The sequence below is a fragment of the Manduca sexta genome, unplaced genomic scaffold, assembly GCF_014839805.1.
Source record: "Manduca sexta isolate Smith_Timp_Sample1 unplaced genomic scaffold, JHU_Msex_v1.0 HiC_scaffold_63, whole genome shotgun sequence".
Lineage (NCBI taxonomy): Eukaryota > Metazoa > Arthropoda > Insecta > Lepidoptera > Sphingidae > Manduca > Manduca sexta.
In genome coordinates this window covers 349,162-363,522 of record NW_023595440.1, presented here as the reverse complement: position 1 = coordinate 363,522, position 14,361 = coordinate 349,162, and the positions used below count along the sequence as shown (strand labels likewise).

The 14,361-nt window shown below is 38.5% G+C and overlaps 1 protein-coding gene across 1 annotated transcript; it reads left to right on the top strand.

The window, feature by feature from the left end:
* The first annotated feature begins 299 nt into the window (after positions 1-299).
* Positions 300-14,108, top strand: LOC115453981. The gene is made up of 7 exons (XM_030182718.2): positions 300-457; positions 10,259-10,412; positions 10,819-10,970; positions 11,326-11,518; positions 12,421-12,593; positions 12,988-13,116; positions 13,895-14,108. The coding sequence occupies exons 2-7, from the start codon at positions 10,262-10,264 to the stop codon at positions 14,084-14,086; spliced, it is 990 nt and encodes a 329-aa protein (XP_030038578.2). The 5' UTR covers positions 300-457; positions 10,259-10,261; the 3' UTR covers positions 14,087-14,108.
* The last annotated feature ends 253 nt before the right edge of the window (positions 14,109-14,361 follow it).

Here is a 14,361-nt window from a genome sequence, read left to right as displayed (position 1 = left end):
TAGTACAATGGCCACCTTATTCGGTTTGAAATCGTTCAGCCACCAATTTTATGTCGTGCATTATGTCATTTACCCGTTTTAAGTTACCCAAACGGCCTTTAAAGTGATATCAAGGTTAAAAACGGCGCTCCTTCAAGACTTAAACATAGGTGATGTCATTACAACCTTGTGGATAGCTGCGATCGAGAACGCTGTGACGTCATCTAGTTATTTTTGTCGATTTGTCTCTTCTAGCAACACCCGGCTAAATTAAATACACGTATCACGACACCTGCCTATAATAAAACGATGGTCTTCGTAATTTTACAGTTTAGCACTTACGTTTCCCGCTCTTGTGTACAATTTGAATTTGGAACAGTCAACCGGAGTCCGCCTTTTTGAACAGTGGCTATTTAAAAATAAAAGTGTTGTGCCTATTTTGAGGATTTACGTTGATTGCAAAGTTGATTTTTTTATCGTGAGTATTCAATTTTTATCTTTCTTGAATTAGCGTGATTACCTTCGGCTGACATGTGACATGTTTATATTTTATTAGTGCAAACTGCAGAAGGCCGTGCTATGCTAATTTGAAACTGAAATATTTAGCAAACATCAGTCATGAACACTGCGTTACCTAGGTATATTGTAATGCGTAGGTAAATAATGAATTTATTTTTGAGATATCATCACCACGTATCGCGGATGTAAAACAATTTATTACGCTTTTTATAAATAAAAAAGAAAACGAATGTGAGTCTATGTTTTATTTTAGATTTGTATCGTTCTTCAACAGAATTTTATTTTTATAACAATTACACTGTTTATTGTCATTTTTATGATCTTTGATCTGTGCATTAGATATAATTCAAGGTTTAACATCAATAACATGCTCGCGTGCGTTCTCTTTCACATACATTTGCCATTATTCCAGAACATGTGCTGTATGTTTGAGTGCCGTAGCCTAAAAAAATAAAATATTCGCTTGGTTTACTTTCATTCAAGGTAACATTCTGTGCTCAATGCCCATACATTTTATTATGAGTTATAAATTGGTATTCTAAGCCGGACAAATAAAATGCTACAACCCACGAAGATTATAGCCGGTGTACAACTTGAACTAGTATGTTCAAAAATATTCTCTCACGGTAGTGTGTTTAAAGTAAAATGGTATGACTAAAGATTAAAAAGTGTTTTAGTAAGTTTAGAAACAAACATTACGCCTTTATCGCTAAAGGTGTAGGCAGAGGTGCAACCAGAGCACCCTCTTTCGCCGCTTGTGTTCCATTCCATTGATAGGAAGCGATTCTACCGCGATATCGGACACCAATTCCAGACTTCGCGCTGATATTGAGCAAAAGAACTCAATCAATGACGTTTTACAAATAGACGCGTCATAGACTAACACAATTGCACATAAAAACAGCGCACTATTTACTATAGTCACATACTTGTACAGCCCTAGCAGCTCGCATTGATACGGCCTGAGCGTCGACCGCCGTGGCCAACTAGTTTATTGGTCTCCGGTCGCCATGACAGTCGAATAAAATGCATTTATTAGTTACAAATAAGTTATATAGTGTATACTTATTACTAACGTATGAAAGGAAACGCTTTTTTCATTCACAGTTAGAGTATAATTCGTACATCGTCTAAAAACACAGGAAGGCATTTTATTTACAAAAATACAAAAATTAGTAAGCCGACTAGCCGCGACAGTGGTTGGAGGTTGATTAAGTGAATGTAGGGGCAATTACTTTGCTTTCGTCTTGCCAGTATTGAGCTCGGACAACGTATCTATGTTATAAAACATCTTAGAACTCAATAGTAAGTTTTATAATAAGAAATTTTGATTTAGCTTCGGCTCTACGTAAATCGAGAAGGGACGGCAACCTCAATCTGTAAATATATAAACATTGTAATAAAAATTCTGATTCTACATTTACATATCTATACTCATTGACGTATACCTATACTAGTATTCTATTATACAAAGCTGAAGAGTTTGTTTGTTTGAATGCGCTAATCTCAGGAACTACTGGTTCGAATTAGAAAATTCTTTTAGTACTGGATAGCCCATTTATCAAGGAAGGCTATAGAGTATTATAGTTTAATAACATCACGCTATGAGCCATAGGAGCATCAATTAAAAATGTTGCAAAGCCGGGGAAAATTTATTCCTTTTGGGAGCTATCGTTTCGTACACTGCGGGCGAAATCGTTATCAAAAACTATCTACTTTATATTCAAGCCTCTATACAACAGGCTTATGCGACGATAGCCTAATTGGTTGTGGAACGGACTGTCGAGACGAATGTCTGCGGGTTCAAAACTCAAACACACCTCTGACTTTTCTAACATTATTTGTGTATTCTTTGTGAATTAACGCTGGCTTTAACGGTGAAGGAAAACATCGCGAGGAAACCTGCATACTTGACAGGTTCTCTATAAGAATTTTGAGGGTGTGTAAAGTCTACCAACCCGCACTACAGCGTGGTGGACTAAGGCCTTATCCCTCAGTAGTAAGAGGAGCCCCTTCCATTGGGACAATATACAATACAAGGCTGATTATACATCAGGCATTGTGACATACCATGGCTTCTACTACTCCACAATGCCACAAAACGTGTCAAATACAAGGTGATAGATAAAAATCACCCTTCACACTTACATAGTTGCTATTAGATAACGTTTTATGTCTCATTTAGACTTTTGGCGAATAACTCATGCATTTACGAGTAATGAGTACATCAGAATAAGCTAACACACTCTTGTTTGTGATTATTCTTATATTCACGAGCAAAGATTAAACTTATTTATATACTTTATTTATCTAAGGACGGAGCATTGCTGTGATAACAAGTCTAACTACAAATTGAGGCCTATGGGATCTTTAGCACTATGTTTAAAAAGTTTGGTCAGACGCCGATGCAGGGACGTAGCTAGACTTTAATTTAAGGTAGGGCAGCTGTGGTTACAGCTAGGGCGGAAATAAAAATGTTACTGATCTGATCTGCTCAATCGATTTTTGGTTTTCTAGACTTGTGAACGGGAGTAAAAAAAACTTCCGTAATTGTTATTATATGAAAGAAGGTTATTCCACCCATCAATACGAATAATTCTTACTAAGGGACCAACTTCCAAATCGTAAATGAAAAAAACCCGCTGCTCCATATATTTTCACTGTAGTAATGTACAATTTAGTTGATTATTAAGGTAGGGCATTAGTATTTTAAGGTAGGGCATTGCCCCACAGTGCCCCCCTCTAGCTACGGCCCTGTGCCGATGTTTTAGCGCTGCAGCGAATTTTAGTTCTAACTCCATATTTTGAACAAGCAGTTTATATTAACGTTCGTGTCTATAGAATATACATCAATGGATAAAACGCACTATCAATGAGGTGAAGTGTATTCAATATTCAAGTGTAAATTACATACGAACATCGATATATATGTACTATGTACTAGATTGGGCGTTCCAAACATTCACTGTGTTCAACTGAATTGAACTGCAATCCATTCAAACTGACTTTAGTATGGTCAATATTGACAACTTGTGGTTGTGTACGGAGTGGCGCTCATGATATAAGAACTCGAGTCTAAGTGTAAACCTGGATTTGAATAAAAACTATTAGTCAAATAAGTAAATTATTTGTTGTTCAAGTGAATATATAGGTTATAACAGTGACGTTTTGCCATTTTATTTCAGATTTTGAACAAATAGTTAATATGGACGTTCGTGTCTATAGAATATACGTCAATGCATACGAATGATGTCATTTAACATTTTAGAAATGCGTTCAACGTAGACTGTTTTTTTATTGGTTTATATTTTATAGCATTTTTTGTGTATATAATCTATTTTGATACTGGAATCCCCCGGGTTAACGACTGCAGGGTCCTAGAGGAAAATTCGGAGGGGATAGCTGTGAAGGAAGTAGGGGAAGGATAGGGAAACCTTGTAGGATGGGAGGAGGGGAGAAGGCTAGGATCTGTTCGCGAGCCTTTATAAGCCTCAATGTGTGGTTATAACCATGAGCTATACACACTGAACTGTGTGCATCGGGCCGGGACAAATCGCATTCTTAATAAAATAATGACCTATTTCAAAATTGTTAATTTGTGGCAGTCGTCGGAAAACTAGTTTTTGTTGGCTACCTTTATTTAAAGTTGCTATAAAATTGAGCTTATTAAAGATAGGTAAATAATTAAATCTATAGCATGAAAAAATAGGAAAAAACTAAAAGGTCGCAAACAGGAATTGGTTGTTTGACGATTCCCACAAATTGGCAATTTTGGAATGGGCCATTATTTTATTTAGAGTGCAAAATGTCCCCCGTGCGGTCGTGCATTCGGTGTGGAGACAGCGGAGAAGAATTACCTTCGGGAAGTCATAGCAGGTTGACAAAAGAATACTTTAGTGCATGGGCATAGTCAAATTTCATTTCAGCCAATCCCCATGCTAATTATACCCAGTAATCTGCATGGGATATGTCTTTCAAACCAGCACACACTTCTAAAACATGTTGGACATTGCTTTGTGTACTTTAATGCAAAAGTCTAACCTTATATTCATAGACGTCATTTATCTAAGGACGGAGCATTGCTGTGATAACAGGTCTGTTTCTTAGTGTTGACGGCAATGTCTATTCCCGTCGCCAAGCAGTGTGTAGTGACTGTTGTGTTCCGATTTGAAAGACATTGTAGCCAGTGTAACTAGACATAAGAACACTTAAGTACCATCTCATATCTCAGGATGGCGAGCGCAGTGGTATACCAAATACTTTGTAATTCAAGGTGTTGGTATCTACTGTTTATCGGTCGTATCGCTTACCATCAAGCGAACGGCAAACTTATGTCATTTAAAGCAACAAAAAAAAACTTCGCACTTAGACCGATATTCAGAGACTCGCCTGTACGGTTTGGTATCACAATGCGTGCATAGCCCAACCTGGCTTGGTTTGCAGCGGCAGTGTGAGAGCGAAACGGACTCGTACAGCCGCTCCACTGTCAGTAGGCCAAGGCACGGAGTTTTATGTATAACGTCCAGCGATTTGGCGTGCTTCCAGCTTCCTCGTGCATTGATTATTGTATTTAGAGTACATTTACTCACGGGTTTACTCATCGGGAATATCTATATATATAAAAATGAATCCCTATTTCCTTTGGTCACGCCATCACACGTGAACGGCTGGACCGATTTCACTAATTTTTTTGTTGTGTTTGTTATTGTCAGGAGAAGGTTCTTATGAAAGAAAAAAATCAAAAAATTGCGCGGAAAATTAGAAAATTTAAGAAAACTTAACGAAAATATTAATTTTATATAACTGTCAATTGTTTGAAATAACTGTCAGCGATTGACAGAATGCGCGCTGCAAATTCATAGTTAAGACGGGACAACGTCTGTCGGGTCAACTAGTATTTTATATTAAGGAAATTTCTATTCCATATTAACATTGTAAACTCTATTGGAGTATAGGTTGACGCTGCTGTAGAACAGATGTTTGCGTTCCTCTATGGAAGGGGAAGATTTCCAGTCAGGCAGATGTTGTTTGTGACCGGCCGCGGCCGACGGATCCTATTCGGAGGTGGTATATATACTGCCTCGCGCAAAATCTGTCATCGCAAGCCAGTATCGTCTGTCGCCATCTAGCGTGATTGCTGTGTGATATCATTACAATTATTATTCCAATATTACGTCGATTATCTTGCAGTTCCCGTGATGTTGACGCGGTATATATTAATGTGCCGCCACATACCGTCAGCGTAGAAGACTTGGTAACAAAAGTTTTACAGCTTTAACTAAATTGTCTTTTATTTTATTTTTAGCAATTATTTTGGGTGACAATTTTGTTAGTTATTTTTTATTATCGTACTATATTATGATTGCGAAAGTTTGTGAGGATGGATGTATGTTTGTTCCTCTTTCACGAAAAAACTACTGAACGGATTTGGATGAAACTTTACTGTAATATTGGTTATACATCAGAATAACACATAGGCCATAATTTATAATGACTTTGTGTAATTTGATCATAATATAACGATACATATCAAGTAAGTTGGAATAAAAATTATCCCGGAAAACTTCGACACACAGGCGAAGCCGCGAGCAAAAGCTAGTGCTTTAATAAATGAAACTGTTTGTTACATTATAAAATAATCAAGTTATCTAATTTTGTTAAACTATATAATACTAGCTGATCCGACAGACGTTGTCCCATCTTAACCATGATTTTGCAGCGCGCATCATGTCAATCGCTGAAATTAACTTTAATTTAATTTTTTATTTCATAAGATGCTTCTCCTAACAATAACAAACACAACAAAAAAAAATTACTGAAATCGGTCCAGCCGTTCACGCGTGATGGCGTGACCAAGGGAAATAGGGATACATTTTTATAATATATATATAAAATCTGTGATACTGTCCCTCTGGTTGTAAACCTCAACCGAGACCTCAACTTTAATCATTAAATTAATCTATCAAATGCTCTGCAAAATCCATTCAAATCGCTGCATCCTACGCAATATGAATGTAGTTTATATTCGATCTTATTATGTCGACCTACTTGGCTTGGATGAATCACAAAATATTAAATTAAAAGAGGATGAAGTTTGGATTGAAATAGTTTTTTATACGAGTATGTAGGTTGAATCCAAGATGTTTTTATTATATAGATACGTTGTCCGAGCTCAATACTGGCAAGACGAAAGCAAGGTAATTGCCCGACATTCACTTAATCAACCTCCAATCACTGTCGCGGCTAGTCGGCTTACTAACTTTTTGTATTTTTATAAATAAAATGCCTGTGTTTTTAAACGATGTACAATTTATACTCCAACTGTGAATGAAAAAACTTTTCATTTCATACGTTAGTAATAAGTATACACTATTTAACTTTTTTTTAAACTATTAAATGCATTTTATTCGACTGTCATGGCGACCAGAAACCAATAAACTAGATGGCCACGGCGGTCGATGCTCGGGCCGTATCAGTGCGAGCTGCTAGGGCTGTACAAGTTTGAGACTATTGTCAATAGTGCGCTGTTTTTATGTGCAATTTTTTTTAGTCTATGACGCGCCTATTTATATAACATCATTGGGTTGAATATTTGTTATTTTCATATTATGAACAAGCCGATTGCCTGTTGGTAAGCGATGTGACCGTTTATAGATCTAACATTAAATAAAGGCCTAAGGCATTGTTCCCCTTGTCATTTGAAATTTAAGCGCCATGATGCAACTACTCGTCCTTCATTCTAAAACATTATAGCCAGTGTAACTATTGAACCAAATAAGACTTAACATCTCATGTCTGAGGATGGCAAGCGCAATGGAATACCAAACAATACTTTGTATTTCAGCAATTTGCTAAAATTGAGATAGAATTTGAATCTAGTTGGCTGTCAGATCAACAAAGCTGAGAAACAGACTTGTCACAGCATTTTTCCGTCCTTAGATAAATAACTTCCATGAACACGTGAATAAATCTTTATGTCTCACCTATCTGGAGACGATGACATCTTTCTATTCTATTGAAAAGTTATATTAGCGAATGGTTTAAAAAGCCGATGACATCACGCGCATGCGCATTTATATTCAAACGTGAAGTATTTATTACATCATTTGAATGAATTATATGTTGTTACTTAGGTAACAACATTCGCGTTGGTTCATCAATACTATTATATAAAACTGAAGAGTTTGTTTGTTTGAACGCGCTAATCTAGGACCTACTCTTTCGAACTGAAAAATCTTTTAGTGTTTGATAGCCCACTTAAAGAAGGCTATGGGCTATATATCATCACGCTATGACCAATAGGAGCGGAATAGTAATGAAAAATGTGACAAAAACGGGGAAAATTTATTACTTTAAAAGATTACGTTGCGTGCGCTGCGTAAACAGTTAAAGTTACACAACAAATATATATGAATGTTCTTCTTAAAAACATCTAAAAGAAATATTATAAAACAAAGTCCCCCGCCGCATTTGCATCTCTGAACGCGATAAACTCGACTACCCAACAAATTAAGATGAAGTTTGGTATGGAGACAGTTTGAGACCCTGGGAAAAACATAGGCTAATTTCTACCCTGGGAAAATATACAGTGTTACTTTTGTAACGGAAAACTTTATAGCGGAAAAACTAATTCACGCGGGCGGAGCCGCGGGAAAAAGCTAGTATATATAAGCTGACGAAAGAATTCGGTATTCCTATGTCGATCAAAAATAAGACCCTAGTAGTTCACAGAATAAATAATTTCCATTCTCTATACTGCAGTGCTAAGCTCAAAAGCGGTATCTCAAAAAATCAAAATCTTATTTTTATGTCGTCCTAACTGGTCGTAGGTCTCTCATATGTGACAGTCCGCCTGGGTAGGTACCACCGCAATGTCTATTTCTGACAAGCAGCAGTGTGAAGTCACTGTTGTGTTCCGGTTTGAAGGTCATTATAACCAGTGTAACTACTGTACACAATGAGACTTAATATCGCATGTGTGAGGATAGCGTGAGCAGTGGAATACCAAATTATCTATTATATATTAACTCTAATCTAACTATTTATTATGTTAAAAAGTATTGCTGAGTGATCACACGGGATCCTACGATACTGGCTTGCCTAATGTGGGGACCATTGTCAAAACATTAATTAATTTCGTACATTACTGTAAAATTCATTTGTATATTCGTTACGTATAGATCTTTTGTTAAATAAAAAAATATTTTTCTTTTTTCAAACAATACTTTGTAATTCAAGGTGTTGGTGTTTCTACTGTTTATCGGTCGTATCGCTTACCATCAGGCGAACGGCATGCTCGTCTCGTTATGCTAGTGTTACGAATATATTGAATCGTAATTGTCCTTATTATTTATATTTTAAAAATATACAAACAGGTGTGGATAATGTTTTTCTATTTTGTTCTTATAATCTATATATCTATACTATTATATAAAGCTGAAGAGTTTGTTTGTTTGTTTGTTTGTTTGTTTGTTTGTTTGTTTGTTTGTTTGAACGCGCTAATCTCAGGAACTACTGGTCCAAACTGAAAAATTCTTTTTGCGTTGGATAGCCCTATGTTCGTGGAGTGCTATAGGCTATATATCATCACGCTATACCCAATAGGAGCGGAGCAGTAATGGCTAATCTAAGGAACTACCGGTCCAAACTGAAAAATCTTTTTGCGTTGGATAGCCCTATGTTCGTGGAGTACTATAGGCTATATATCATCACGCTATACCCAATAGGAGCGGAGCAGTAATGCCTAATCTCAGGAACTATCGGTCCGAACTGAAAAATTCTTTTTGCGATGGATAGCCCTTTGATTGTGGAGTGCTATAGGCTATATATCATCACGCTATACCCAATAAGAGCGGAGCAGTAATGCCTAATCTCAGGAACTATCGGTCTGAACTGAAAAATTCTTTTTGCGATGGATAGCCCTTTGATTGTGGAGTGCTATAGGCTATATATCATCACGCTATACCCAATAGGAGCGGAGCAGTAATGCCTAATCTCAGGAACTATCGGTCCGAACTGAAAAATTCTTTTTGCGATGGATAGCCCTTTGATTGTGGAGTGCTATAGGCTATATATCATCACGCTATACCCAATAGGAGCGGAGCAGTAATGGCTAATCTCAGGAACTACCGGTCCAAACTGAAAAAATAGTTTTGTGTTAGATAGCCCTTTGTTCCTGGAGTGCTATAGGTTATATATCGTCACGCTATGACCAATAGGAGCGGAGCAGTAATGAAACATGATGCAAAAACGGGGACAATTTATTAGTTTTGAGAGCTTCTGTTGCGTGCGCTGCGTAAACGGTTAAAGTTATGCAACAATAATGTATGACGGGATTGTTCATCTTAAAAAGTTCTACACAAATGATATCATTAAACAAAGTCCGCCGCTGTATCGGTCTGCCCGAACGTGTTAAACTCAAGAACTACCCAACGTATTAGGATAAAATTTGGTATGGAGACAGTTTGAGACCCTGGGAAGAACATAGGCTCCCGGGAAAATATATAGCGTGACTTTTATAACGGAAAACTTTAGCCCGAAAAACTTTATAACGCGGGCGGAGCCGCGGGCAAAAGCTAGTCTATAAATAAAATTGTATTCTGTTTTCCAAACAAAGTAAAAATAAAGAAATATTACCGGAAGTGACGCACCTCCGGCGGTCAGCCGATAGAAAAGAAACGACTGATTAGGTTTTCATTTTTATTTCAGTATACAAAATATAAAGAACTATTTATAATAATAACACTTATTTTATCCTCAGATCATGGGTAAAGACGACAAGGAAGAGACCGGCTTCGGGTTCAAGGACAAGGCGAAGGCTGAGGAGACGCTGCGACTCCTGGAGGAGCATGATATGAACTACAGGCGGCTGACGGTCAGGGGACTCCTCGGCAGAGCGAAGCGGGTGCTGTCGAGTGAGTAGCAAGGAACACTTTTAGATTTCCTACGATAGAATTTTTGTCTAAGACAGTTCAGTTAAAACACTGATTTCAGTGGTCCAGGTGGACCCCAGGGGTCCACGGGAGACTTGACGAGGGTCACAATTTGCCGTGACCAAAACAGTGGGGTCGACAATTTGTAAGAGGGGGACCACGAAAATGTATCTGGTTTGACAGTAAAGTACTAAAATATGGACTTCACCTATCTGTAGGCAGATAATATTGATAGGGGTCGTGAGGCACGATGACATCAACATTACTGTCCAACCCCCCCCCCCCCCCCCGCCCTCCGATAGTTTGGCAGTAAGGGGTAATGCACTTTCGATTTTGGCAATCAGTGTTTTAGACTTATGATATAGTACCTTTATTCCTCATATTTTAGTGACGAAAGCGGAAGACAAAATAAAGAACATAAAAGAAGCGATGGAAGTGTTTGAGAACTGGCTCGCGGACCTCGACAAGAACAAAGAAAAGAAACCAGAGAAGAAAGATAAGGAAGATATAAAAGAAAAGAAAGATAAAGGGAGTGATAAGGTTGGTTGTTTTGTTTTGTTACTACGGTGATAATGGTCTTGCATCCCTGAAAAGTTCACGCGGGCGAAGCCGCGAGCAAAAACTAGTTTTAAAATAAATTTACCAAATTAATCAATCAAGTTGACTGGAAGAGATCGCTTCTTAGCGATAAGACCACCTATTGGTGCACATTTTTATGATGTACTTAATAATTGTATTAATTTTTCTATATATGATGCGTTCAATAAAGTATTTCATTCATTGATTCATTCACTCATTCACTCCATTCAATCATTCATTCGTTCATTCATTCATTCGTTCGTTCGTTCGTTCATTCATTCATTCGTCCAATTATAAATTCCTTCTATCTCTTCAGGAATCGAGTCCAGACGTTGAAATGGAAGAGAAGAAAGAGAAGAAGGAGCTCCCACCAGACACAGTTCCTGGACTCGGGTTCAAGGACAAAGACACCGCTGAAGGGACACTTAAGGAGTTAGAGGGAAGAGATCCTGATTACCAGAAATTGGCTGTGAAAGGACTTATAGGGAGAGCGAAAAGAGTCCTTACTTGTGAGTTTTGATTTCTTTGTTATTTCGAGGTCCACAGAGTATACCTCTCTATATTTATATAGCTTATGCCCGCGGCTCCCCCCAGTGAAAAAGTTATCCGGGATAAAACTATCCTTTATAGAAGTCTCGCTGTATATTTCCCGGGATAGCAACTTTAACAGTTTCCTGAGCTCATGCAAGGACGTTCTCAAGAGGAATAAATTTTTCCCGTTTTTGCAACAGTTTTTATTGATGCTCCGCTCCTATTGGTCATAGCGTGATGCTATCCCCGAAAAATGAGCTTTCCAATACTGAAATAATTTTTCAATTCGAACCTATAATTCCTGAGATTAGCGCGTCGAAATGAATAAACAAAAAAAATCTTCAGGTTTCTATAATAGGTATAAAAATCCCGCTATATTTTTCCCCGGAAAAGAAAGTAGCCTATGTGCTTACCAGCCTCTAACATACCAAATTTTATCAAAATCCGTTGGGTAGTTTTTGAGTTTATCGAGTTCAGGCAGACAGATGTGGCTGGAGTCTTTGTTTATAATATATTGTTAGAAACTGAAGCGAGTTGATGAAATAATAATAATAACTATCGCTGGCTACAGAAATACTTTCGCCAACAATTCACAATCCAAACGATCGCTACGACTGTCCACGAACAACTGTATCTGTCAAACGCTCAATGATTTTATAGCATAAGAGTATCACAAATACCCTCAAAACATTTTTTGTTTTAACATTTTTTTTTGTGAACAATTCCGCCACACATGTTTATTGCAAACGTTAACCGTTAACGCAACGCACGCAATGGAAGTCGAAAAAAATAGAAAAAACACCAGTGGACCTTATGTAGCTGATGATTATGAAGAAACAAAAGTTCGTCACCACATAATTACTAAAATTAACCTTTCCAGGCACAAGAGACGAGACAAAACTATCAAACATAAAGGAAGCGATATCGATATTCGAGAAGTTTCTGGACGATTTCGACAGCATGCACCTAAGTAAGCAGAACAACCTGTACCTCAGCCTGGGCATCGTGAGGACCGCGGAGAAGATGGCCGGGGAGGACGTGACAGAGCATCAGGTGAGAATCATTGGAGCAGCAATGTGACCGAATCCAGAAAGAATATCAGAGAGATCATTTACCAGTTCAGAATTCTTTATACTTTTTCGATTTGAATGACGAGACGAGCTTGCCGTGATGGTAAACGGTACGACCATAAACAGTAGAAACACGAACACCTTGAATTACAAAGTGGTATTCCACTGCGGTCACCATCCTGAGACATGAGATGTTAAGTCTTATGTCCAGTAACACTGGATACAATGTTCTTCAAACAGGAACACAAGTGACTACACACTGCTTGATAGAAATAGACATTGCGGTGGTACCCAGGCGGACTCTCACATATATGTCTCACATATAAATAATACAGGGCTGATATTATTATTATATTAAACCAAATTTCTTCTTCCAGAAAGCGTTCATAGCAGCATACAGTTCAGTGAACGGAGAATACAAACGTCTGAGGACCGTCCAGGAGACGGAGGGCGGGAAAACATGGGACATCGTCAGGAACGTGGCACTCAAGGAGCTTAAAGAGAAGGTATGTACTTAAGAGCATGCCAAAGTAACCGACATAGACCTTAGAGTTGCGAAACTCAAATGGCAGTGGACACATAGCTCGTAGAACTGATGGCCGTTGGGAAAAGTTCTGGAGTGGCGACCACGAACCGGGAGACGCAGCGTAGGCTCTCACGAGATGGACCGACGACCTGGTGAGGGTCGCCGGAGTCCGATGGATGAGGGCGGCCCAGAACCAGTCCCTGTGACACTCAATGGGGGATGTCCAGCAGTGGACGATTCCCGGATGAAATGATGGGGAGAGAGTAGCGACTAGTGACTTCTCTAGTATTCCTATGCCCAGGTTTTTTGTACTTGGGTTGGAGCTACCTGTAAAAATCTGATTTGCCGAGGTCATAGATTTACAAACTGGTCTAAATGGACCCTCAGGGGTCTATGTTGGCGTGAGCAATCAATGGGGTTCACTATTAGTAAGCAGGGTCCGCGAAAACTTATCTGGTTTGATAGTAAAGTACTAAAATGTTGGCTTAACTTCACCTATCTGTAGGCAGATATTTTAAGAAGCTCAGCGGCTGTTACATGTAAACACTGAAAGTGGTCTATGAGAAAAAATAGTTTGGGAACCCCTGGTCTAAACATGGACCTTCCATGTTCAGACTAGGGGTTCCATCTTTATATGTTATCGTGCTTTCCTTGAGGAGCGTAACCCCCCCCCCCCCCACTTTGACACACTTCTGCCTATCTCTTGACAACGGAACGATACTATATAATCATTAAAAAAATTGGCATCGAATTCACAGCACCAAGACGCAAAACTGTTCAACGAAAAAGACGAACCAACTAAAGAACATCTTGAGATGCTTCTCTGGGCGTACTCTCCAGAGCCGGCGAGGGTCAAGAAGACCGTACCAGAGCTGAAGGAAGACAGGAAGAGAAGAAGCAGCGCCGCGGACGAGCGCGAGGAGTCGCCGAGCAAGAGAAAGAAGGAATAATTTAATAAATATTTGGATGGTTTTTGGTGTTTTATTTTTTAACTGGCTTTTGCTCGCGGCTTTGCCCGCGTGAAGAATTTTTCTAGGATAGAAAGTAGCCTATAACCTTCCCAGGGTCTTAAACTATCTCCATACCAAATTTCATAAAAATCCGTTCAGTAGATTTTAAGAAAGTCGATAACATACAGACAGACAGAAAAGGGGACTTTATTTTATAATATGTATAGATTGCTGCTGAATGACGAGACGAGCATGCCGCTCGCCTCTTAGGGGCG

What these genes read in the sequence shown, in the direction of transcription:
- LOC115453981 (XM_030182718.2), top strand. Translation starts at nt 10,262, where the DNA reads ATGGGTAAAGACGACAAGGAAGAGACCGGCTTCGGGTTCAAGGACAAG. An exon ending in AGCGAAGCGGGTGCTGTCGA is followed by an intron (nt 10,413 to 10,818) that starts GTGAGTAGCAAG and finishes CTCATATTTTAG; the next exon opens with TGACGAAAGCGGAAGACAAA. An exon ending in AAGATAAAGGGAGTGATAAG is followed by an intron (nt 10,971 to 11,325) that starts GTTGGTTGTTTT and finishes CTATCTCTTCAG; the next exon opens with GAATCGAGTCCAGACGTTGA.